Source organism: Chanodichthys erythropterus, chromosome 5, assembly GCF_024489055.1.
Source record: "Chanodichthys erythropterus isolate Z2021 chromosome 5, ASM2448905v1, whole genome shotgun sequence".
Taxonomy (NCBI): domain Eukaryota; kingdom Metazoa; phylum Chordata; class Actinopteri; order Cypriniformes; family Xenocyprididae; genus Chanodichthys; species Chanodichthys erythropterus.
This window is the reverse complement of record NC_090225.1, coordinates 21455549-21481088: the sequence shown is the minus strand read 5'-3', so window position 1 is coordinate 21481088 and position 25540 is coordinate 21455549. Positions and strand designations below refer to the sequence as shown.

The 25540-nt window shown below is 36.1% G+C and overlaps 5 protein-coding genes across 7 annotated transcripts; 4 read left to right on the top strand and 1 right to left on the bottom strand.

The window, feature by feature from the left end:
- The first annotated feature begins 2562 nt into the window (after positions 1-2562).
- On the top strand, positions 2563-4331 carry LOC137020690 (cystatin-like). Its single transcript, XM_067386573.1, has 3 exons — positions 2563-2846; positions 3748-3858; positions 3949-4331. Exons 1-3 carry the CDS (start codon positions 2646-2648, stop codon positions 4024-4026), a joined length of 390 nt encoding a protein of 129 aa, XP_067242674.1. The 5' UTR covers positions 2563-2645; the 3' UTR covers positions 4027-4331.
- A 3450-nt stretch (positions 4332-7781) lies between these two features.
- On the top strand, positions 7782-9765 carry si:dkey-76k16.5 (uncharacterized protein LOC566887 homolog). The gene is made up of 5 exons (XM_067386571.1): positions 7782-8109; positions 8212-8319; positions 8415-8535; positions 8654-8783; positions 8921-9765. The coding sequence occupies exons 1-5, from the start codon at positions 8035-8037 to the stop codon at positions 9318-9320; spliced, it is 834 nt and encodes a 277-aa protein (XP_067242672.1). The 5' UTR covers positions 7782-8034; the 3' UTR covers positions 9321-9765.
- Positions 9766-10890: 1125 nt separating this feature from the next.
- On the top strand, positions 10891-13496 carry si:dkey-76k16.6 (uncharacterized protein LOC566817 homolog). The gene is made up of 5 exons (XM_067386572.1): positions 10891-11018; positions 11234-11350; positions 11434-11542; positions 11625-11751; positions 13084-13496. The coding sequence occupies exons 1-5, from the start codon at positions 10944-10946 to the stop codon at positions 13478-13480; spliced, it is 825 nt and encodes a 274-aa protein (XP_067242673.1). The 5' UTR covers positions 10891-10943; the 3' UTR covers positions 13481-13496.
- Positions 13497-13761: 265 nt separating this feature from the next.
- On the bottom strand, positions 13762-16815 carry mgme1 (mitochondrial genome maintenance exonuclease 1). 2 transcript variants are annotated; one of them, XM_067386569.1, is made up of 4 exons: positions 16156-16815; positions 15855-16077; positions 15567-15699; positions 13762-13899 (listed from the first exon to the last, which is right to left on the bottom strand). In XM_067386569.1, exons 1-4 carry the CDS (start codon positions 16679-16681, stop codon positions 13768-13770), a joined length of 1014 nt encoding a protein of 337 aa, XP_067242670.1. In that variant the 5' UTR covers positions 16682-16815; the 3' UTR covers positions 13762-13767. The 2 variants fall into 2 exon arrangements, with proteins under 2 accessions (XP_067242670.1, XP_067242671.1); XM_067386570.1 differs by having other exon boundaries at positions 13762-13895.
- A 439-nt stretch (positions 16816-17254) lies between these two features.
- snx5 (sorting nexin 5) lies at positions 17255-25284 on the top strand. 2 transcript variants are annotated; one of them, XM_067385371.1, is made up of 13 exons: positions 17255-17417; positions 18188-18292; positions 18499-18609; positions 18823-18944; positions 19037-19160; positions 19599-19694; positions 19815-19920; positions 20027-20105; positions 21726-21765; positions 21849-21953; positions 22345-22504; positions 22861-22946; positions 23853-25284. In XM_067385371.1, the coding sequence occupies exons 1-13, from the start codon at positions 17382-17384 to the stop codon at positions 23901-23903; spliced, it is 1221 nt and encodes a 406-aa protein (XP_067241472.1). In that variant the 5' UTR covers positions 17255-17381; the 3' UTR covers positions 23904-25284. The 2 variants fall into 2 exon arrangements, with proteins under 2 accessions (XP_067241472.1, XP_067241473.1); XM_067385372.1 differs by having other exon boundaries at positions 17258-17417; positions 21867-21953.
- The last annotated feature ends 256 nt before the right edge of the window (positions 25285-25540 follow it).

Below are 25540 nucleotides of genomic sequence, written 5' to 3'. Positions count from 1 at the left end.
AAGAGCTTAATAAAACAGTGCAAGTGTGCATTAAAATATTATCCATAAACTCTCTCTCTCTCTCTCTTGCATTATCATCATCAACATACGTAGCAAAGTACACAGAAACACTCATTACAACTAACAGTAAACAAATATATAAAGACCTGATTCATTCTGCAAAACAGGTGGCATTTGGGTCCACAACGTTTGTCCCCCTGTAAAAATCACGTTCTGGTGGGTAAAATATTTGTTTTTTGGTGGGGTTCCCCTGGAAAAATTAGCATTGCAAGGGGTAAATATCATGTGGCAACAGTGTTAAAGTAACCCAGTTCCATGGGAAAACCGCAGACTTGGCAACACTGTTTGGTTCACTCACTCACTCACTCACTATCTGTTTAATGAATAATGTTACAACCAGCAGATCATATAGAGAAACACTTTGTCCATACCGCCCTGTCACAGTGAACCACCCCATCACATCAGTTACCACCTCCTGTCACACAGTCATTTTGTTAAAAGTTTATGGAAAGAAAATGAAATATTACATAAATTAATGTTGAATGATGTTCTTGTTGTGTGGACTAAACAGATAAATGTAACTTTATTTGTATTTTTTAAGTGAATTCATTTTTTCAGTACAAACAATGAGGCCATTGAAAGGTCAAATTCATATTTCAAGATTAAAAATCTAAGAATAAAAAAAAACTAATTAAATTACAGACGGTCTATTGATGGTTTCCAAAAAAGACATTTTACTTTTATGAAAATATTAGATTTTAAAAATCTATTTCTTGTTTTACTACTCTAATGGCATACATATTGTCCGTGACGGGGTGGTACGAGAATGGCTTCCTTGCCTGAATAAAAAGGATAATATTAATAAAGAGTGTTTGCCTGTGGTGGGAAAATATGTTTTTCGAGGATTAACATATATTTCAAGTAGTAGGTTTGTTTAAAAAAAAAGTTTGTTCTTAATGAAAATTTTGAAAATTGGTAATGCTACACACCTAAAACGCTTGGGAGATGTTCTCGTCAGTGCAGCAATGGCGGACTGTCTAAACTCGCTGTGAATTTGCTCAGGGCGGTTCTGTGTTAAAAGGGCAGTGTATGTCAACATTCGTGAGCGGGGTCTGTGACTAATGTGACGTCACAATGCCAGGGATCTGCAAACGGCTTGTTCTGAGACACTGCTTATGATTTATGGGGATTAAAAAAAGGAGTGGGTGGATTTTTATCACTATAGGGTGGTTGTGTACACACACTGCCAACACACATTTATGTCCAAACACTATGTAAAAGAGAATTTTGCATAATAGGTCCCCTTTAAGGGAACACCTAAACTAGAAAAAAATGTGGATTTTGTTTAACATAGATGCAAACTCCTCACCTTTCAGTGAGAACTCACCTTTTTGAGATCAAAATGGTCACCAATGGGATTTCCAATGAGAAAGTTTTTTTTTTTTTTTTTATGGGGAGGGGGAGGGGATACTTGTGAATTTACATGGGTAAATAAAGAACTGGTTGTTTTGGTAGGTACAGTGTTTCATTTACTCTTTACTTTAAAATTACTATATAATGAGTAATATTTTATGTATTTGAGGTCTGAGATGTGGCAAACAGTATTGCTGTCTACTCAGCCAATATTGTCTTAAATATCCTCCATAGCACTTTGTCTTATAAGATTTTAACCAAATGTTGATTTTGGTCAAATGTTGCAAAAATATCTTAATGTTTTTTGTGTGAAAAATTAAAGTTTTGGACATAGAGGGTATAAAAATAACTACAAATGCGCATGTAAAGCAAATAACTTTTAAAAAAATATTCCGTGCCCCGCCCCACACAATGTTCTCGCCTTTTTTCCCCCTTACCTGTCTGCATGCCTGGTTTACAGTGTATATTGTTCAACAAGGATTTCTATTTTGTTTTATAGAGGGATCAGAAACTGTCATCTTGTGTTACTTTGCCCCTGCTTTGGTTGAGATTACAATAGCAGGGATTTAGAGTTATAAAACCAGAACATAAGCCATAAAGACCTGCAAATCATGCTTAGGCTACTCGAGTTGCAAGGGACAACAGAAATTGAATTGCCACGAGAAACAAAAAGAAAAAGGGGTTTACAAAAATTAAAACTCAGCTGACGTTTAAGCAGGCAGGCTTTAATGGTAGAGAAAAATCAATAGGGTTATAAAAGTACAAGATTTTAACGTTTTATTCAAATGTTTCCAAAAAAAAACAAAAAAACACTCAAATTTATACAACCAACAAAGCATCAAAACATCACGAAAAACATATCAGCTAGGTGGAGCAGATACCCGAATAAGCTAAATAACCACAACACATGAGAAAACAAACAAACATAAATATACTTATAAACCGAAATTCATTCCATTTTTTTAAAAGATCAATATGAAATTATCTGCAAAACATTATGTAAAGAAGCAGACTAGGAAAGTATTCAAATACAAATTAAAAAGAGAGAAAATAAGTTTGTTTGTTTGTTTGTTTGAAACCCCTCCCTACAACTGCGATTGGTGGATGCGCGAGGCCCCGCCCCCATTCGCAGCGCGTTTGTTTATATAATCTCAGGCAGCGTATTTTGATCCACCCAGACTTCTCGACATCAGGAAGAATCAAAACAGACCGAGTCAGTTAACAACTTAAATATGTATCTTAAGATGATTGTGCCTTTTTTGGCGGTGATTTTGGCCGTGGCGAGCGCTGGGATGGTTGGAGGTCCTGTGGATGCAGACATGAGCGAGGAAGGAGCTCAAAGTGCGTTACAGTTCGCGATGGCCCAGTACAACAGACAAAGCAATGATGCGTTTGTGACTCAGGTTGCCGAAGTCATCAAGGTTCAAAAACAAGTAAGTACTTTAAAAATTTCTTTTGTCGTCTTGTACACTCGGACCGTCGCTAAATCACACCCAGTGATAAACGTACTTGTTTCCTTGAACGCTGTCATGGTGGCTAAAGACTGTGTCATCAAACCTGATTTCATCAAACAAACCTGTTAAGAGCAAGACCTGCCCTGTGACAGTCACTAAGGTGTGACCAATAACTGCATACAAACAAACAATATACTAATAAATGTATAACAAGTAACTGTTTGAATGTTTGTTTAATTCTTATAAACTAACTAGTAGTTATTTTTATGTTACTATTTTTATTAATAGTAAGTAATTCAGTAGCGACTAGTATCTTTTTCATCTTAACTATAGTTGTATGCCTATAGAATTCAATGATTAACAATGGAATAAGATAGCCTACATGTCAGTGATTTGTAACACTGTTATTAAGAAGTACTAGTATCTAATGAATAGTTAGAAGTTGGAAAATATACTAGGAATAATGATGGAATGAATAAAATAATATATATGTTTAAACGCATAAAGATTTGTAAAAAAGGTCTGAACCCTTGAAATATTTACCAGTTCTATGCAAATCAATATGCAAAGAGACCAAAAGAATGGTTGTTCCCAACATTTATAGGCCACATATGGGAAATAATTATTTTTAAAGGTAAGACAGTAAAGGATTTGTCAGATGAGATGTTTTGAACAGCATTTAAAGGATTACCAATATTTTTGAAAATTGACAAAACACAAAAAAAATTACCCTAAATACATTTTTCCTGCTGAAAATGTCCTCTTTGTTCACATCATGATATGTTGCTTTTTCTCATTAGTTGATGTAGGTTGCTTTTGTGAGGCATTACATCAGGGTTGACCCAGCTATGTCTGAACATGTTTCTGGTTGACGCTCTAGGTTGTCTCTGGCCTGAAATACATCTTCACTGTGAAAGTGGGCAGAACCTCCTGCAGAAAGGATGGAGTTGAAACCCTGTGTGCCATTCATGATGACCCCAGTGTTGCACGGGTAAAACACACTGTCTAATTTACTGTATTGCAGTTACCTGTTTGCATTTCTCAATTTCCATATTAAAAGAGATTGCCTTTTTTCTTTTAGGTCACTGAGTGCAAAATAGAGGTCTGGAGCCAGCCATGGCTAAAATCAATTAAAGTCCTGAAAAACACCTGCATGTAGAGCATATTACTAGTGCAGTTTCGGGGTTTTACCATTCATGCAGCAATAAAATGTACTTGTTATTGCTAACTATGGTGAACTACAAGTCTTTACTATTGATAAAATAAGAATTTTATTTGTCATGATAACATTTGATGTCAACAACAAATCATGATATAAGAATGCTTTACTAACACAATAATCATGTAATCACATTAGACACAATTGCTCTGAAAAAAAGTCTGATTTGTAAGAATTCCTGAATAATAAATCGCATGTTCTGATATTTGTTCATCCTGTACTCATTAAAACATGGTTAAATAAGATATGTCTGTGCACTGCGTTTTTTGGTTAAAGGTGCCCTCGAATGAAAAATTTAACTATGCCAAGATAAATTCAATAACAAGAGTTCAGTACATGGAAATGACATACAGTGAGTCTGTATGTCAGTCTGTGTTATGTTGAGATTTGCCTGTTCTTCGGAGGTCTTTTAAACAAATGAGATTTATATAAGAAGGAGGAAACAATGGAGTTTGAGACTACGTAACAGTCGGGCTGTACGCCCCCAATATAATATAGGTAAGCAAGCAAGAACAATAGCGAAAAATGGCAGATGGAGCAATAATAACTGACATGATCCATGATATTTTTAGTGGTATTTGTGAACTGTCTTTCTAAATGTTTCGTTAGCATGTTGCTAATGTACGTTAAATGTGGTTAAAGTTACCAGTGTTTTTTTTACTGTATTCACAGAGACAAGAGCCGTCGCTATTTTCATTATTAAACACTTGCAGTCTGTATAATTCATAAACACAACTTCATTCTTTATAAATCTCTCCAACAGTGTAGCATTAGCTGTTAGCCACGGAGCACAGCCTCAAATTCATTCAGAATCAAATGTAAACAATATAACGGTATACAATACTCACATAACCCGACACATGCATGACGAACACTTTGTAAAGATCCATTTGAGGATTATATTAGCTGTGTAAACTTTGTTTAGGCACTGTTTAAGGCAAACGCAAGCTCTGTGGGTGGAGAGCATGAGATTTAAAGGGGCCGCACAGCATAAATCGGCTCATATTTAATGATGCCCCAAAATAGGCAGTTAAAAAAATCTGTGGGGTATGGGATATTTTGAGCTGCAATATTTTATTTTAATTGCAGCACTGTACTCCGCTATGAAGCTAATCTATAAACATATTACAAAAATCACAGTTAAATTGATAGTTCACCCAAAATTGAAAATTCATTTACTCACCCTCAAGTTGTTCCAAACCAGTATGACTTTCTTTCTTCTGCTGAACACAAAAGAAGATAATAAGAATATGGTTAAAGGGATTGTTCACCCAAAAATGAAAATTTGATGTTTATCTGCTTACCTCCCATGCATCAAAGATGTAGGTGACTTTGTTTCTTCAGTAGAACACAAATGATGATTTTAACTCCAACCGTCGCCATCTGTCAGTCAAATAATGGGAGTGAATGGGAACTCTATCAATAAAAGTCAAAAAACCTTGCATAGACAAATCCAAATTAAACCCTGCGGCTCATGACGACACATTGATGTCCTAAGACACGAAACGATCGGTTTGTGCAAGAAAACGAACAGTATATCATGTTTTACCTCTAATACACCACTATGTCCAACTGCGTCCAACACTCGCTTAGTGAGGTCTGATCGCGCTCTGACAACGGCAGCGATGTCTCGTGCATATACTTCAATGAGTGCTAGACATCACTGCCGTTGTCAGAGCATGATCAGACCTCACTAAGCGAGTGCTGGACGCAGTTGGACATAGTGGTGTTTTAGAGGTAAAAAAAAATGATATAAATACTGTTCATTTTCTCACACAAACCGATCATTTCGTGTCTTAGGACATCAATGTGTCGTCATGAGCCGCAGGGTTTAATTTGGATTTGTCTAAGCAAGTTTTTTTGACTCTTATTGATAGAGTTCCCATTCACATGCATTATATGACTGACAGAGTGTGACGGTTGGAGTTAAAAATAAAGATTTGTGTTCTACCGAAGAAACAAAGTCACCTACATCTTCGATGCGCTGGGGGTAAGCAGATAAACATCAAATTTTAATTTTTGGGTTAACTATCCCTTTAACCAAACAGTTGATGGACCCCATTGCCTTCCATAGTATGAAAGAACAAAAATACTATGGAAGTCATGGTGTCCATCAGCTGTTTGGTTTCTGACATTCTTTAAATTATCTTCTTAATAATCTTCTATTGTGTTTTGTGAAATTTTATTTTTTGGTGAACTATACCTTTAAATAAATGTTCTGAAATGGAAACAGAACATTTTCTAGTTCACTGGTCAAAATATCATTGACATCTCACTTGTGAATCGTGATTATCTATGAATTAAAAACAGGGAAAATACATTTTTGCATTTTTATCTCTATATAGTACATACAAACAGTAGCTATTACTTTAACTTTACATGAATAGTTATGAGTGACTTGTTGAAACCGATAATGGCGTCTTTGATAACAGTGCTCTCTCGTTCAGCTTTTTTACAGTCTATGGTTCAGCTACATGGCTAAAGTAGCGACTCGCGTCCAAATCATTATTGTAGCCCCCTCTGTTGGTGAAAATAAGCTCTTACCAGATTTGTAGTCGTGATTTGCAGTGCTTTTATGAGTGCCTTTTACAACCCACGTGATCAAATAGTTGCGCGCGCATTTTGGCAACGGAAGTGGTGTTGTTGCCTATTGGTTTTAACCAATTTTTTACAGTCTATGGTTTTAACGTGTTAGCAACTCTGAAAGTTTTTCAGGGCTCTCAAGTGTAACGCACTGAGCGTGACAGTCACTCATTTCGGTCTTTTGTCACGCACTCCCGCCACACATTGTATTTCTCACGCAGAAAAACTATTTTTCATCATTTAATATGCCGCTACGCCGGGCAGGAATCAAGCGCGTCTCCCCTGGAGTAGCCTGCCACTTATCAGCCAATCAAAAAAAGAAAGAGGCTACACGGTAGGTTAAATCAGAAAATAGCACTATTGTATCTAGGTACGATTTAACGCAGCAACCAATAAAAAAAAAAAAAACATATCCTGGAATTGTTCACCATCATCCTCGTTCACCCACAGAGGAAAACACTGGAGCTCTGAGCATCACTTTGAGCACATGATCTCCTATTTTAATGTTACAACAAATTCACAGCTTGTTTGACACAAACAATGACAACTTGACTGCTGTTAGAGAATGTTTCCGAGTGTCTGAACTTAGTCAACAGTTTTACAGCCTGTTCACTGAAAACACCTGCTCAGTAGTCTAGACCTACGTTAGTTATATTTTCGTTATCACACGACGACTGACATTTTGTCACATTAAACATCTCTCTCTCCAAATAGGCTTAATAATTTTATAAGCGGTATTATTGTGTATTACATCGTCGATGTTATTGGTCACTTTAAAAATCATGTCATGTTGTTGGATATTTGTTATTCTTGCCTGTCTTTAAAACTTGAGAGCCCTGGTTTATGTATATATATCTGGCCACTGTATTTGGCCATCTGCTAACGTCTTCTATCCACTCGACTACACGGATCTGATAGCCGGATACCATTTGATAAAGTCAACTTTTTAAAATAACTTTATCTGTCTGTGTTGCTTAATCCGCTCGCGAAGCTGTAGATATATAACGTTATATCACTTTCGGAGTTGCTAACACGTTAGAACCTATGGGGAACAACACCACTTCCGTTGCCAAAATGCGCGCGCATACGTTGCTACGTCATCATTGTGTACAAACAGTAAAAGGGTCTATATGCTGTCGAATGGCTCCAGTCGGGGACAGGACACCAAAAACCGGGATTATCCCGATAAAACGGTCACCAACGTCTAGTCACCCATAGGTTAAATATTATCCAACACATTTCACCCAAGCTTCCGTCTTTTAAGACTGTGTTTAACATTACTCTGGTCTGGATAAGACAGATTTGCCACCTCTGGCAAAATCGGTTTCACTTTACAGAACTGACGGATTGATTTTACTATAAACCATGAGAATTTTAAATTCAGATGAGTTAAAAATTGCAGAGACTACTTTGTATGCGCATCTGCCTAAATCCATAAAGGTAAGTAGCTACTATGTTTACTTTATTGCATGTCACAGCAAAACGTGAATCGCTTGAAATACTTTTAGAATCACATTTAATCCAATACCGGATGGTTTTTAGGTGTATGGATTTGTTTTTGCTATAAACAGACAGAAACCACACACTTTGGAGGTATTGGTGGATACGTGGCCAGCTTTTACCACTATCATTGTTCGACCAGATCCAAATGTGAGATTGCGTTGTTTATATATCAACTCTCCAAAACTTTGTCCAACTAAACCACTTTTATGTTAACATCACTAATGTTCGTCTGAAATCATTAGAATAATCGAGCAAAGGACTTTATGAAAAAGGTGACTCTATACAGTACAGATGAAGAAGTCCTGAGAAGAATGCTGACTGTGGAAAATGCAATTGACTGGAGCACATACTTTTTAATAGGAGGTATGTCTTCCCCCCCTATCTTATATTATATTATATTATATTATATTATATTATATTATATTATATTATATTATATTATTAATGTGACTTATGGTTATTTTAATTACATTGATTCTAGGATGTGATGTACGTCATTCACCAATGCTGAAGGAAATTGCTGCTTCTAGGGGTGTCACTATGAAAGGATACTCTTTAGTGCACCTTATGATATTAACTGATCCCAGTCATTTACCTGAGCTCATAACCAGGTAAGATGGTCCCTATATTTTATGTTTTAAAACTGTCGTCAACTCATAAATATCTATTTGTGTTGCACTATGATGCATTTAAATAAAAGCTTGATAATGATTAAAATTTTCCTTTATATCTTCGCTTCCTTCCTCAGTGACCTTGAGACCAGAGTGTCTGTCCTGAATGAGTCACATGCCGATGTAGTTAACAAGACTTGGAAATTTGGTGGGGATGACAAAGGTTACAGGAACATCCTGAATCTCATCAGCCATTTCCCCACATGCTGCATAACGGATGAGAACAACCAGCCTGTGTCTTGGGTATTGTTGTATGATTACTGTGCCATAGGAATGTTGTACACTCTACCAGAGCATCGTGGGAAGGGATACGCCAAAACCCTGGTCACTACAATGGCGAAGAAGCTCCATTCTCAGGGCTATCCTGTGTACTGTTTCATTGAAGAATGCAATCAGCTTTCCTACAAACTTTTTACAAGCCTTGGTTTTACAGAGGACCCCTCTTATAGGGTTGCCTGGTACGAATTTATTTGTTAGAGTGAATACTCACTACTCTTTTGAATGTCGTCATGAAATCAAAATTCTATTTTGTTAATGCACTTCTGCATTGTTTATTATAAATTATTTATTTGTGCACATCATTATTTTTTGGTAATTCATGTGCTCATGTAATCTTTAATAAAAAACTTTAACTTTCCTTCTCCCTCATGACTGATTACGTGAAGGTGCAGTCACATACAAAATGATCTATTCACAGTTGTAATGTTTTTTGTACATTTTGATGATGACATTGTGATCTAGAACTTTCACTAAAATGTTTTAAGAATGAAGGTCCAACCACCAAACCTGGGTAATGACACTACTTGCCTCATGTTAGAGGAAATCTGTGTTAAGTTGAGTTATTGGAGAATGCCTGAGCAATTTCCATTTTATATAAAAAAGAATGAACATAAATACGTTTACACAAATGTAATAAAACACTTTCCCTTCTAGAGTTTTATTTTGCTGGAAATTATTCAGTTTCTCAAATATATTTATAAACCAGCCATAAGAAGGTAATATTTTAATGATGTAAAATTTGTAAATGATGTAAAAAAAAAAAAAGTCTGTTGCCAAACTTGTGGCTGCAGTAGCAGCCTAATTCATAATTTTTTGGGGGAAATCCTTTTTAATTGTATTTGTAAAGTGGGATTCTCATTGCTAGGGCTTCCTCAAATTACTTATTTCATTTTCTTTCTTACTTTTCAATGGTACCAGTATAATAATATTTCCTGCATCTGGAGACAAAGGTAAAATCACTATTATTGAATGCACTGGCACACCTTACCACACAGCTACAATTTTGAGGGAAATCCATTTTATTTTATATTTTCCTAATGTATAGATAATCTTTAGCACATGGTTCTAATTCACCAACAAGAATTACGTTTCTTTTTAGACCTGCTTAAACTTGCTTTGACACAAAATTGTATCTGTCATGTAGCAGACATGTACATAATGATCATATATGTATATATAAAATTATTCTAATTAAAGATTTGTTTACAAAATAAATAAATGAAGGAAACGATTCCATACATACATGGGGGGCGCTGTAGATTTAATGCGTTGCATAAGCACTTGTGAAAAGAAACTTTTGCAAAACCTTGAACAGCAACCCCTTCCTTTCTACAGTAGCCTGCTTACGTACTGGGCTGGGTTGCCAGCTCCGCGTTACAAAATTAGCCCAATGGCCAATCAAAAATAGCCCAAAAGAATCACATTGACCACATCCCAAAAATCAAAATATGTCATTCCCATACCCAAAATACATATCTACGGTCACAGTTATATCAAATGAAAAGCACTATCATAGTGATTAAACACACAGCTCAAGGCACTCAGTGGTCCTACTTCATAAAACTTAAAATCTAGCACAGTTTTAGAAAATAAAATATTTCAATACAAGCATTTCAGTCAAATAAAATGTATGCAACATGTCAAACCTTTAACCAGAAAATCAACCCGCGGCAAAGTTTAGAAGTAGCCCATTTCCGCGGTAAAACAGCGGACTTGGCAACCCTGGAGCAGGGTCCGTTCTATAAGACTTTTAAATGCACTGTGAGCAATACAAGTAGACACGCTGACGCCGAGTGAAGCGCGTGGAAGAGAGCTCCCACAATGCGTCAGCTGACTACAGAGGATCTGAAGACCCTGGAAGTAGACCTTAAAAACTACTTTCCACAGTCACGGCAGGTTTGAAAGCATTTATTACTCACCTTCAAATGAGTTTATAATCCGCATAAGTTTGCTAACAAGCTTAATACTAATAATAAAAAAAAATATATAATGCTTTACATGCAACTCAACTGTCAGCGGTAGCAGTAAACGTCATTTGCGACGCATTGACTGTAAACCTTTAATTTTGTCTTGCTTTATATTTTTTTATTCTTTGTCCTGGATATATACAGGTATATGGATGTATTGTCCAACTCAACAGAACTGGACAGAGAGCTGATCCTGTTAGTGTGTTTGTTGACCTGTGGCCAGACTTCAGAGTTGTACTCATTAAACCAGAAGTTCGTGAGGTATCAGGAACATTGTGAAATATAAATGATTGGTTAAATAGTTTCCAACAGGTTCAACAACTCGTTTCCTATTTTTTCTACAGAAGGGAGACCTTTTCAAAGACTTGACTGTTTTTTCAAAAAACGATGTCTACCTCAGAGACCTGCTGGCACAGATAGATGTCATTGATTGGAAGATGTATATTTGCTTAGGTACTTAAATCTTTCACATTAGTATAAATCACTCAAAACCTTGAAGGTCTCACACTTTTTCCATTAAAACCTTTGTCTCAAGCCGCTGAGCTTCAACATGAGAAGATGCTGGAAGTCGTGGCAATAAACAGAGGTGTACCCGTGAAGAAAGAAGCCGTGTGCCACATGTTGGTTCTTCGAGAGACATCAAAACAGTCACAAGTTGATAGGTGAAGTATATCAGCTGTAATCATTAACGCCACACTTCAGACATACAATTTTATGGCAGTTCATAGTTTAAGTCAAGCTATGTTCAGTAATATGTCACTGAGTACAAGCACTGTAACTGAAATGTAACCTTTTAATGGTCCTTCAGTTGTTGTCAACATCATTTTATACCTTGGTCTGTTTAAATATTTGATTCTGATTGGCTGGAAGGTGTGCAGTAAAACCATTTAACGCACAGGTAGTTCCAGTCAGTTTGATTATAGATCGAAATTAATCCGCCACTATAAACATTATAACTATAACTATAATCATAGTAACACAGATATGCTTGCAAACAGAGTGAGAGACATATATGAAAACGTTTATTTAGGTAGGTTAAATGGATGATTTTTGCATATCATTTCATTTGTATGGTGAATATGGTAATTTTCAGAAATGGGCCCAGGCACAAGACCAACAAAGGTTTAAGAGTGAGATATGTATGCATGACGTAGAGGTGGTTCTTCGCCTCTACTTCGTGCATTAAAATCCTTTAATGCATGGCTAGCCGTGGATTATCCCTTATGTATCTCACTCTTAAACCTTTGTTGATCTTCAGTCATTTTAGACCATAAAGTTTTAAATTTTTTATTTAATATAAATGTTATTGTGGACATGATTAGAAAAGGCTAAATGATCTTAAATATTTTCACACATATGATATTCACGGTCAAAAATGCCGTAGGATATGAATGGGAAATATGAAAATACAGAGCAGTTTTTGGGTACAGTCTACAAGTAAGACACAATAGTCTTCTTTGATAAGGTCTAAAATATATATCCAAATGCAAAACCTAATAAAACTGAGTAATAATGTCTGAAAACATTCTTATAAGCAACTAGAGATTACACAGCCGAAATATATATAAGGCTATACTGGCATGTGGTTGCATCATGGTATTGCATATGATTTTCTTTATGTTTCCTACCACATGACTCCAATCTGCCTTCCATGAATTGAATTTATAAATACCTTTTTAACAAACTAAAATTCCTTGAAACTTTTTTAAACAACTACAAACTTTCTGTCTAGAAAACAAAGTTTGTCTTCCAAGCATTTTAATCTAGTTTATTCTAATATTTGTATTATTTTATATAGAAATGTGGTGCCTAATTTAGAGAGGTTGTCAAGTACCATAAAATCCCCTCAAAATACAACATATTAAACAAAATATACTACATTCATTTCATAACAAATGTAATGTCATTTCATTTGGACTGTATTGACCACCAAGGATTGTGGATTAAGTGAGGAATATCAGGTTAAACTAAAATTTGTTTTCTTTTTCCTGCAGTTTATCACTGAAGCTGTCTTCTCTCAACGAGTCTCATCTTGAACTAGTGAACAGTAGCTGGAAGTTTGGCTGTGAACACAGCAAACTAATGATTAAGAATATGATTTTGAACTTTCCCTCTTGTTGTGTCCTGGACGCAGATGATCAACCAGTAGCATGGATATTAACTTATCCCTCCTGTGCTCTGGGAATGTTGTACACTGTTCCAGAACACAGAGGAAAAGGCTATGCAAAAGCACTGGTCACCATTATGTCAAAGAAACTCCACTCTCAAGGTTATCCAGTGTACTGTTTTATAGAGGAGGAGAACCAGTTATCCTACAGGCTCTTCACAAGCCTGGGTTTCACAGAGGAACTGGATTACAGGGCAGCCTGGTTTGTATTTAATAATTTTTAGAGCAGAAATCAAAATTTTTTCACTTCTGTCTGATGCTGTGTGTTGCTATGTAACAAGCTGTTTTCTGATATAATGTGCATACAACTTAAAAAAAAAAAAAAACACCAATACATCAACCACATCAATAGCCAAAACATTTGTTTTATTTAAATGATAAAGAATCCATTCCATTAATAAAATGGGTAAAACAACTATATATTCTTTGTTTCAAATGTAAAACAAACATTTACAGTTAAACTACACATTGTGTAGCATCAGCTTGATTTGTTTTACTAGTTAAAGCCGTTTTATTTTTCTGCATACTCTTCTAGTCGAAGCAGCCATTTCTGCCAGAACGGCATAATCTGCTGTGAGTTCAGGAAGTGAGTATGTGCGGGTGATCCGTCTTTGTAGGCAACCACAATTAAACCGCTTTCTACCTGTGCATAAACAACAGAACATGATGAAAGACTGCAATGGAAAACTTCAACAAGCCATTTAAAAAGAGTAAATGACTTAAGGCCCCGTTTATACCTGGAAATAAGATCCATCTCAGATGATCTGTTCATTAGGGGTCAGACAAGACCTTTTTACACAGGGTATTAACATGTGACCACTGGTTAATAGATTTTGAGGGGAGCGATTTCATGACTACTGTTCAAGGGTTTACGTTATGTATAATTTTATAAATGCTGCAGGAAGTCTGTTATGCTCATCAAAGCTGCATTTTTTTTGTTCAAAAATAGTTACATTTTGTGAAATATTACCGATTCAAAATAACTTTTTGCTATTAAATTTAGCCAATTTTGCGACTTTTCAGACCCCCTTTTTAAAAAAAAAAAACAAAAAAAAAAGACTAGCAACAAATCTAGTGACTTTTTGGACTTCTGGTTAACATGTAGTCAGTCACAATATCATGCTCTTTCCATAGTTTGACAGGAAATATGTAAATGAGAACAGGACATCCGGCTATATATTGTATCAAAATGCAGTATGTGAGCACTGATTAGGAGAGAAAGTGGATATAAAATGCAGACAGTTGGTGCATTACGTCATCACGCGACATTTGAATACTTTTTGAGCAGCCTTTAGCTACTTTCCAAACAGTTGGCAACACTACATTCATTCCTTTGATGGCAAAGCTGAATTTTAAGCATCATTACTCCAGTCTTCAACTTCACATGATACTTCAGAAATCATCCTAACATGCTGATTTGGTTCTCAAGAAACATTTCTTGAGAAAAGAAACTTTGATACATTTTTTCAGGATTCTTTGGTGAATAGAAAGTTCAAAAGAACAATTTATTTGAAACAAATCTTACTTAATGTGTCCTTTTTTTCTGAATAAAACTATTAATTTATTTTAAGAAATATATCTTACTGACCACAAACTTTGAAATTTGTCATAAATGTCAAAATGTTTCTCCTAAATATACTTGCATTTCAGTTCAAGCACAAAATTGATAGATCAAGCTGAATTCTCATTGAAGTACCTGTATTAACTGAACTGAATTGAGTAAAATATGATCTATGTTACTGCATCTTGATATCAGGCAAAATGTAGTTCTGTGATGTCTTGTGCATATAATAATAATAATAATAATATGTTACATTTATATAGCGCTTTTCTCAGCACTCAATGCACTTTACTTATGGAAAAGGGGAAGATCCTCAACCCCCACCAATGTGCAGCATCCACCCGGATGATGCGATGGCAGCCATATTGTGCCAGAACGCCCACCATACACCAGCTTATTGGTGGAGGGAAGACAGGGTGATGAAGCCAATCAGTATTTATATGGGGACGATTAGATGGCCTTGATGATGAATACAGGCCAATTGGCAAATTTGGCCAGGGTTAAGCTACTACTCTTTTTCGAAGCATATCCTCTGGTTTTTAATAACCGCAGAGAGTCAGGACCTCGTTTTAACGTCCATCCGAAGGACAGTGCTTTTTTTTTCTAATAGTATAGTGTCTTGATCACTATACTCTGGCATTAGGACCCACATAGACAACAGGGTGAGCACCCTCTGCTGGTCTCACTGACATATTTTATATTTGTTTCGGATCTTAATACCAGGTGTAAACGGGGTCAGTAATGTTTACCTGGTAGCTGTAGTTATTGTCACTGTTCAAGGCCCCAATGTATGCAGCTACTTGTAATGGATTGTCATAAGTATGGCGAAGCAAGGGCTTGGGCTTTTCTGAGGTCTTCCAGTCAATGACACACAATGAACCTCTGTATGAGAGCAGATGAAGGGATGAATAACAATGTAAATATGAGCAAGAAAGCATCAAGAATACACGATTCTATTAAAATAATATGTTAAAAAGTACATGATGAATCTGATTATGAATTCTTATGACTTTTTGATTTAAAGAAATGAATCTCACCTGTATTGGGCAACACAATCTACAATGCCAAGGTACTGTAATGTAGAATGTTGCACAGCACTCTCAATAGCTCTCACTCCTGTTATATCATTCAGCACATGAGATACACTCTCTACATATCCAGACACATCCATTGGGTGCTCAGGGTCCTCTTTAGAAGGGGTTTCCTGGGTGAAATTCTCCTCAATGGCAGTATGGAACAGCCGTCCTTGTCTGAAAATGTCTAAAACACGACACATATAAATTAGGTTCTTTTAAGTTCTTTTAGTTCATTTAATATTAAGAAAATAAATATTCTTACTCAAGCTGTATTCCTTAAATCCTTCCTCTCCGAGTTCAGCAATCATCCTTCTCTTCCACCTCTCCAGGTAAAAGGCTTGATCAGGTGGCATGGTCTTCTGGAGGATTCGGGTCACACTGGGCAGATGTTTCGTATTAGAGTCCCTCTGTAATGTTATACGAGCCAAAGGTCCCGGCACATACTCCGACTGACCTTTGGCCTCATTTAACAGTGGATGCAGGTTTTTAGGTACTTTGGGCTGTTGTGAAGGCGGTCTGGATCTTACTACAGGTCCGTACAGCTGAGAGTCCTCATCCTCGATGCTCGCGGGAGTCTGGGAGCTGGTTTTTGAGGCCAACACCGCGCGCACCAGAGACGAGTAGCGCTCTGTGTCCACTGTGCGGTACTGACTGACCTTTTTGCGTGCTCGCCATTGACAGCTAGTTGAAAGGTTGTCCACACGCGAGAACTGACCAGAGGGAAAGCCCATTGATCTCGCACACTTGCATTGTATCAAAAGCTTCAATACTTGCATTGTAATCGCCATACTTAATGTTCTTATCCTGTTTCTACGGTTATGTTTACGTCTGCATTCGCATACTTTGTGAAATGGACAGATAGATAAAAATAAATAAACTAAAAAAAGTTAGCGACCACGATGATGATACATTCCAGTTTCAAATGGAGCGCAGTTTGAACTGGATCTACTTGGGAATTATGGGAATTGTAGTTCGAACTTCATCGAACGTACGTTGAACACGTTCCTATAAAACAGCATTTCCCACAATGCATCGTTAAGGTGTAGGCTATGCTCACGTTTAATATATATGGTTCACTTTATATATAAATGGTCACGTTTAGTAGAAAAGCAATAAAACAACTTTTCAACTCGTTACTACACGCCAAAACACTGAGCAATTGTGTCCACTTTAACGTTACATTTTATGCAGTAGCTTCTCACAAGTCACAACATGTTCTTAATTTAGTTATTAAATATTTTTACTGTTCTGTATATTGGGTATATAATATGTTTTTCCCTCTCTTTTCGCGGTGATAAGTCAATATTCGAACAAATGAAAGCGTTTAAAGACTTTTATTTTGACGTGTTGCCAGAAAAAATTCGAGCCGGATGTCCATAGTGACAGGCGAGAGAGGAAAGTGAGGAGCACGAGCTGCATTTGGGAAGTTAAAAGTACAGTTTAATGTACAACCCAGAGACGATAAAATAAGTGAAATATCTTCTGAAAATGACATCTATATCAGAGGACAGCGATAAGGAGAAGGTATGTGTTGCCATATCTCTCTATTATAGAGTCAAAGTTTGTTAATGAAGACTGTTTTGAACACTCAACTTGCTCGGTTGCTTAAAAACCGCCCAGCTCTGCTTAGTATTTTGTACTGAGCAATCGCAAATTATGTCGCTCTTACTGATAGCTATAACTCTTTACTAGCTGTGTTACCCAATAACAACTGCAAAACAGGTTTTAAACTGTCTTCGTGTCATAGTCTATCTATCTCTCTATCTCTCTGCCTGTCTGTCAATAATGATAATATTTTAGCTGGCAGTGTAATTATAGTGATAGTGGCCAGTGCGTCAGTAGTTGTATTTGTTTTGTCAATAAGTAAAAACGAATGTTTTTTTATATATATATATATATATATATATATATATATATATATATATATATATATATATATATATAAATATATAAATAATTTGAGAAAGTTTCTCTTACTGCTTTTTCCAAACTCAACGACTGATCACTACACTGTTTATGCAATGAACGACGTTATGTTCTGTTGGATTACTGAATAACATGTTTTCTTTGCTAACATGGTTTCATAAGCATAGACAATAATATATATATATATATATATATATATATATATATATATATATATATATATATATATATATATATATATGTGTGTGTGTGTGTGCGCAATTTTGTCCCCAAACGCATTCAGGAGTCACATTCAGGAGTTTATTTGAAGCTCTATTCATGATTTTTCTCAAGACGTTTGACATTTTTACAAATCATGCTTTATATAGGTGCGTTCTGTATCAGTGGACTTGAACCATGATGCATCTCTCCTCATTGATATCCCTGATGCCCTCTGTGAACGTGACAAAGTCAAATTCACCGTCCACACTAAGGTGAGCCAACTGATCAAATTTATATGCATTCAAATAAGTCAGTGCTTGAGTAGCTTGCACACGTTATGTATTATTTAGTGTAACTTACCATGATCTATAATAGTTCTTTGACTGTCTGTCAGTGTTTTTATTGTCACATACATTTGATGTAGTCTTAGATGAAGTCTTTGACTCATACTGTCAATTTGCTCTTCACTTCCTCTCAGACCACACTTAGTTCCTTTCAGAAGCCAGACTTTTCTGTGCCACGCCAGCATGAAGATTTCCTCTGGCTCCATGACACAATTGTGGAGACTGAAGATTATGCTGGGCTCATTGTAAGTTTAAAACCCATATTCATATTGTCTAGATTTATGAAAGCTCATCACCAGCAACAGAATGCAACTGTTGGCCGACATGCAAACCACAGAGTTTGTCTACTGACAATCAGTTTGCATTGTACATGATTGGAATAGCCAAGTAGTCTCATATGGAATTGGCTTGCTTTTACAGTGTACTTTCCTTCTTCCTCCCTTCTCGATATTCCTTAGATCCCTCCCGCCCCACCAAAACCTGACTTTGAGGGTCCCCGGGAGAAGATGCATAAATTGGGAGAGGGGGAATCGAGCATGACAAAGGAAGAATATGCCAAAATGAAGCAGGAACTTGAAGCGTGAGTCGAATTCTGCACTATATATTTATATTTTTTCACTTTTTTTTTGCACATAGGTTGTGGCGTATAATTAAATCAGTGTATCGTTTCAGAGAATATCTTGCTGTTTTTAAGAAGACCGTGCAGGTTCATGAAGTTTTTCTTCAGCGACTCTCCTCCCACCCCGTCTTCAGCAAGGACAGAAACTTCCAGATATTTCTGGAATACGACCAGGATGTGAGTCTTCCGCTTTGTCTAGGCCTGTCCTGTTCTTCCCAGACCAGGAAACAGAGAGACAGTGAGAGGGACTGTTGCCATTGCTTATTTCCTGCAAAGCTGCAATGTTGGCAGTTTACACACAAATGGAGAGAGGTTGAAGGATGAGTGCAGAAGATAAAGGGGGATTGGAGGAGGGAAACTTCCTGCTTAGTTCAGCGCAGAAAATCTCTCTGACTGGACAACTGTTCTTTTGCTGATTCATATATATAGATAAAGTCTCAGCCATAAGCTGTAAATCTTGTATTGTACTGATAAGTGTCAGTTATACTGATAACAAAGACACGTGACCTTCTTGGATCTCAGCCAGTGGCGATAAAGACTACGCACTGTGGTTCTGCCTTCTGATTGGTTCATATTGTGCTTGACTTTGTTCTCCTCTTTTCATTTGTTGTTTAGCTCACCGTAAGGAGGAAAAATGCCAAGGAAATGTTTGGTGGGTTCTTTAAGAACATGGTAAAGACTGCTGATGAAGTCCTCATCTCAGGGGTCAAGGTCAGTGTGTCAATCATCTCTTTGTGGGTGTGTTTTTATTATCAGCACAACAGACAGGCAGCAGTGTTCTGACTTGTCGTGATATGCCAGTTTTTTTTTTTATTATTTTATTTTTTGTAGGAGGTTGATGAGTTTTTTGAACAGGAGAAGACTTTTCTGTTGGATTATTCCGGTAAAATCAAAGATGCCACTGCTAAGGCTGAGAAAATGACCCGTTCACACAAAAGTAAGACCATTTCATACAAATGAATTATCTGGCTGCAAACATTTTGGCTATTTGTTTAGGCTAAGAGATATTAATATTCACAAAAAGATTGTCTTTCTTTTCTTAGATGTTGCTGATGATTATAACCACATTTCTGGGGCTCTGAACAGCACTGCTGCAGACAACAATAACTCTGCCTTTAAAAAGTAAGAAGTGTATTATGTCTTGCTTGCTGTAAAAACAGCTTTATCAAAGAACAGTAATACATTTTTGATACATTTAAAGGGTTAGTTCACTCAAAAATAAAAATTGTGTAATTTATTACTCGCCCTCATGTCATTCTACACCCGTAAGACCTTCATTCATTTTCGGAACACAAATTAAGAAATTTTTGATGAAATCCGATGGCTCAGTGAGGCCTCTATTTCCAGCAATGCCACCGAACTTCTCAAGATTCAGAAAGGTACTACAGACATATTTAAAACGGTTCATGTGACTACAGTGGTTCTACCTTAAAGGAGATAAAGAGGATCTTTTCGTCGACTGAGAAACCAAAGACTGTTACTGAGTGTTTGAAATGAGCGCATGCGTAAGAACAACCCCCCTCCTTCGAAGGAACGCCTCCCAAAACTCGTGCACGAGTATTGGAACACGAGTGTTTACCACCAGCATTCGCTGTGTCGAGTTAGTGGATCATTATGTCGGACTCACCGCAGGTAACTCATAATCTGCAGTTGTTACTCCTGTCTCTGGACAAAAACATTGCATGCGGCGCCTGTGGAGTGTGGAAAGTTACTGGAGCGCACGTCTCTCACAAGGAACGTCATGGCAGTGATTGACAAGCCAGAGGGCCAATCGCGTAAATGATTGGCTGATGTTTTTAAGGCCCTACCTCGTGCACAGATGATGTATATTAATATTATTCCTTTCAGTGCACCTAATAAATAGTCTTTTATCAGTTAGTAAAGACAGTTTCAAGTAATATTGCAAAAATGTATAAAACAAAACATCCTCTTTAGCACCTTTAATAATATAAAGCAACGAGAATACATTTTTTTTGCACCAAAAAAACAAAATAACGACTTTTCAAAAATATCTAGTGATGGCTGATTTCAAAACACTGCTTCGGAGCTTTACGAATCTTTTGTTTCGAATCAGTTGTTTGGGGCACCAAAATCACGTGATTTCAGCAGTTTGGCAGTTTGATACGCAATCCGAATCACTGATTCGAAACAAAAGATTCGTAAAGCTTCATGAAGCAGTGTTTTGAAATCGCCCATCACTAGAAATTGTTGAAAAGTCGTTATTTTAAAATAACTATAATATTAAGGTAGAACCACTGTACTCACATTAACTCTTTTAAAAATATTTTTAGTATCTTTCTGAATCGTGAGAGGTTCAATGACATAAAGAGGCCTCACTGAGCCATCGGATTTCATCAAAAATATCTTAAATTGTGTTTAAAAGATGAACAAAGGTCTTACGGGTGTGGAACTACATGAGGATGAGTAATTAATTACATTATTTTCATTTTTGGGTGAACTAACCCTTTAAGCACCATAGCATAAATTGATATGCAAGTAAATCTAGTAAATTAGTAAAGTTAGTAGCTGTTAACAGTTGGTAAACTGGGTGTGTGTGTGCATGCATTTTTTTTCATTTCACCCTGCCAACATTTACACTAGCCCCATCACATGTTGTTTTTATATTATTTAGATTTAAACATTTAAATCAGCAGAATGTACAACAACAAATGCACTCCACAAAACAAGTGTTGAAGCTTGATGTAAGATTTTTTTTTTACTTAATCTTTGTTCTCCTTCCAGGCACTTAGAAAAATGTGCTGATGTGTTTGAAAAGCTTCGTGTAAGTATCTCTGTAGGATTTTTCTAACCAACTTACCAACCAACTGTTGCCATTTTCATAAGATCATGAGTAACATGTTACAGCATTTGTGTGTTTTGCAGAAAGTGGAGGACAGGGTGGCATCAGATCAGGAGCTCAAGCTGACAGAATTGTTGAGATACTACACAAGGGACATCCAGGCTGCTAAGGTGAAACCTTCCCTCTGTTTGTGTTACATCAGTTGTATAACGTTACATAGACCAGATTGTATAATTCAACCAAGTGTTTTAGATTGTATGTTTTATAGTTATTTCCAGAATGGGTTCATTGTAGGGTGGAAACTCACATTTTTGTCCACCAGACCTGCCTAGGGTTTTGTTTTTTTTTTTCATTTTTACCCGTCAGTCAGACAGACATATACATTGTTGTGTTCTTCAAGAATACATCATTGGTTCTTATACTGTAGCTCACCTGCCACTGTGTAAGAGAGTACCCACATTTGGCTGACAACCCTGGGTCGTTGTTCACTAACAACACTCAAATAAGTTGATTTATCCTGATTATAGGTTTAGCAATAATGCATTCCATTCCGTCCTTCAGGACCTTTTATATAGACGTGCACGGGCACTTGCCGATTATGAGAATTCCAATAAAGCTCTCGACAAGGCTCGTCTGAAGGGTAAGGACATCGCACAGGCTGAGGAAAACCAGAAGCAGTGTCTGCAAAAGTTTGACAAGCTCTCAGAGTCTGGCAGGAAAGGTGTGTTGTACAATCAAAATCTTTTTTTTTTTATTTAACTGTTTATTTAACTGTTTTTTATTTAACCCTAATGAATTATACTATGATTGTTTGAGTTTATAATATGTGAAGAGTTAATATGGTGTTTATAGATCTTGGCTGGTAGCCAATAGACTATAGGTTTGAATTCTGCAAGGAGTGATTTTTATGAACTATTGCCATTGTACCCGGTTAGCTGGTTAACTGCAGAGAAATTGGGAAGAATATTGATGATGAGACTATAAAGTGTCTAAAAAGTATCAGAAAATAATTGAGTTTTTGGTGAACTTCCTTTAAGTCACTAATTACTTACTAACATTGATTTCTTGTGTTTGTAGAGCTCACCAGCTTCAAGGCAAGGCGTGTTGTAGCCTTTCGTAAAAACTTGGTTGAGATGACGGAGCTGGAAATAAAACATGCCAAGGTGAGGATGATGAAGTGTCATGTGTCCGGGTGGCACAACTGTTCCTACAGTCATGGAAAACTTGGTAATAGCAGAGAATTTTAAAGTTGTGATTACCAGGCCTGGTAATTTCTCTATTTAAATTTCTTCATTTAAATTTCTATATTAATTATACACTACCATTCAAAAGTTTGTGGAAAATAAGATTGTTTTTAAAGAAATATATACTTTTATTCAGCAAGGATGATGCATTAAATTGATCAAAGTGACAGTAAAGAGATTTATAACATTACAAAATTTTTCTATTTCAAATAAATGCTTTGAACTTTATATTTATAGAGTCCTGAAAAAAAAAAGTATCACAGTTTCCACAAAAATATTAAGCAGCTCAGCTGTTTTCAACATTAATTAATATTAGTAATTGTAAGAAATGTTTCTTGTGCATCAAATCAGCATATTAGAATGATTTCTGAAGGATCATGTGACACTGAAGACTGAAGTAATGATGCTGAAAATTCAGCTTTGCATCACAGAAATAAATTACATTTTAAAATATATAAAAATAGAAATTGTTTTACATTGTAATAATATATTTTACAAAACATTTTACTGTATTTTTGATCAAATAAATGCAGTCTTGTTGAGCATAAGAGACTTCTTTCAAAAATCCATTTAAAACTCTTACTGACCCCAAACATTTGAACACTAGTAAACCTTTCTAGATATACTCAGCTGTAAAATATTTCAACATCTAGGATTGTTTATAGTTTAAAAAAACTTAAAATATAGTAATCATGATCGATTAGGAAAGTCATGGGGATCCGTTAATCAGTAGATTTTAACATGGTTTGGCCCAACATGTTGACTTTCTTCCATTCATTCTCTCTTTTTCTCTGTCGTGTTCTCTCTTCTGTACACTCACTACAGAACAGTGTGTCCCTTCTGCAAGGCAGCATTGAGATGCTCAAAAGCAACTGACCCACACGATGAGCTCACTGGACCATCTTGAGCTCCCTGCATTGTTACCAACCCATTAGAGGGGAACCTGGATGCACCTACTTTAAATGTCATTTATGTGGTTCTATAACCACTCTAAAACATAAAAAAGAGCCACCACCAGCAATGTCACTACCATGTTTACACTTCATCCATTTTTTTCTCATGCCTGGTTTTACTGCCAGAAACTTGCCACCAAACTGAGGGAAGTGTACATGACATCACCCAAAATCTCTCCCATTTATTTGAGTTCAGTAACACAATTGCTGTGTTAGCCTCCATTTATTTAAGTATTCCAGATCTCGCAAGCATTAGCTGAGATGTTTTAGCTCAGATTATGCACACAGTTATAACCACCACAATGACAGAAGAAACAAAAGTGCATGACGTGATTTTTGTTTTGTTTTTGACTGCAATTTTGTACCTTTAAATGTGATTAATCTGCTTTTTGTTGTCACACTGGAAAGCTGATGCATACTTAACAAAAACATTACATAAAACTTGATGTGTGATGACAAACAGCAGTATAAACCTCAGAAGTGTCATGTGACATGGCATATTTTCTATTCAATTGAGATTCATCCAAAGACATGACCCAGTTTCTCATAGATTACTAGACAAAAATATAAGCGCCAAGGGAATGTTGACATTAATATACATTCAAATTCTGTCAAATTATACTTTGCAAAAACAGCACTTTTTGTATTTCATCTGGTTATTTTTATGTTAAATGTAAAGGACAGACTGTAAAATTGAACACTGACTCTGATGTCCCCATTTGGTGTGTGTGGGTGAATCTCACAACTTTCAATTTTGTTACTATTAGTAGTTTGTGGAATCCAGAGCTTTTTATGGTAAAGGTTATGCAGCCATGAATAACTTCCATGATGCTTCCATAAATGTTTTCCTCAAGCTGCATGTTTTCCCTGAACTTAACTTTTTCAGTCATATGTGAAAAATGCCTCTGATTTAAGATTAAAGTAGGTAATTAATTTAGTTTGATAATTGCATCCACACCATTTCTTTATCAAATATAAATCAGCATTCCTTATTCAAATGTATTTTTCTACATGACTAAATGTTTTCTCTTGATGTTGTTACTAACAGTTTAAGACTTGCTACATTTAAATTCAGTGGACCAATATATGTGTAAAGTTTGGTTTTATGTAAAGCCACAAAATTATGTATCTGTGCTGTTCTAATTATGGTGATTTATGTTTTGTAAAAGCACTATTATAATCATGTGCAAACTCAGAGACGACAAATTTTATAAATGATTGTATAGATTAAAGAAAAGTGTTTTCATATGGATTATCATCATTTTTATGAAAGCTTGCAATAATGAAAATAAATATGCCCTGCTTTCCCATTTTGTGGCTTTTTATGTCTTTTCATTCCTCCTTTTTATATAACGATGTAAACGTGAGTTTTTATATACAAGATGTTGAGTGTTAGATCTAAAATGCAACGTGAAGATTTCCCTGAAGTTTATGTGGTTACAAATCTCCATATTCTCACATATCTTAGTGTTCATTGAATGACATATGCTACTTTTAAACATTGTTATTGTTTTAATTTAACCTTTTTTTTCCACCAGAGGGTGGCAGTGCTTATATATT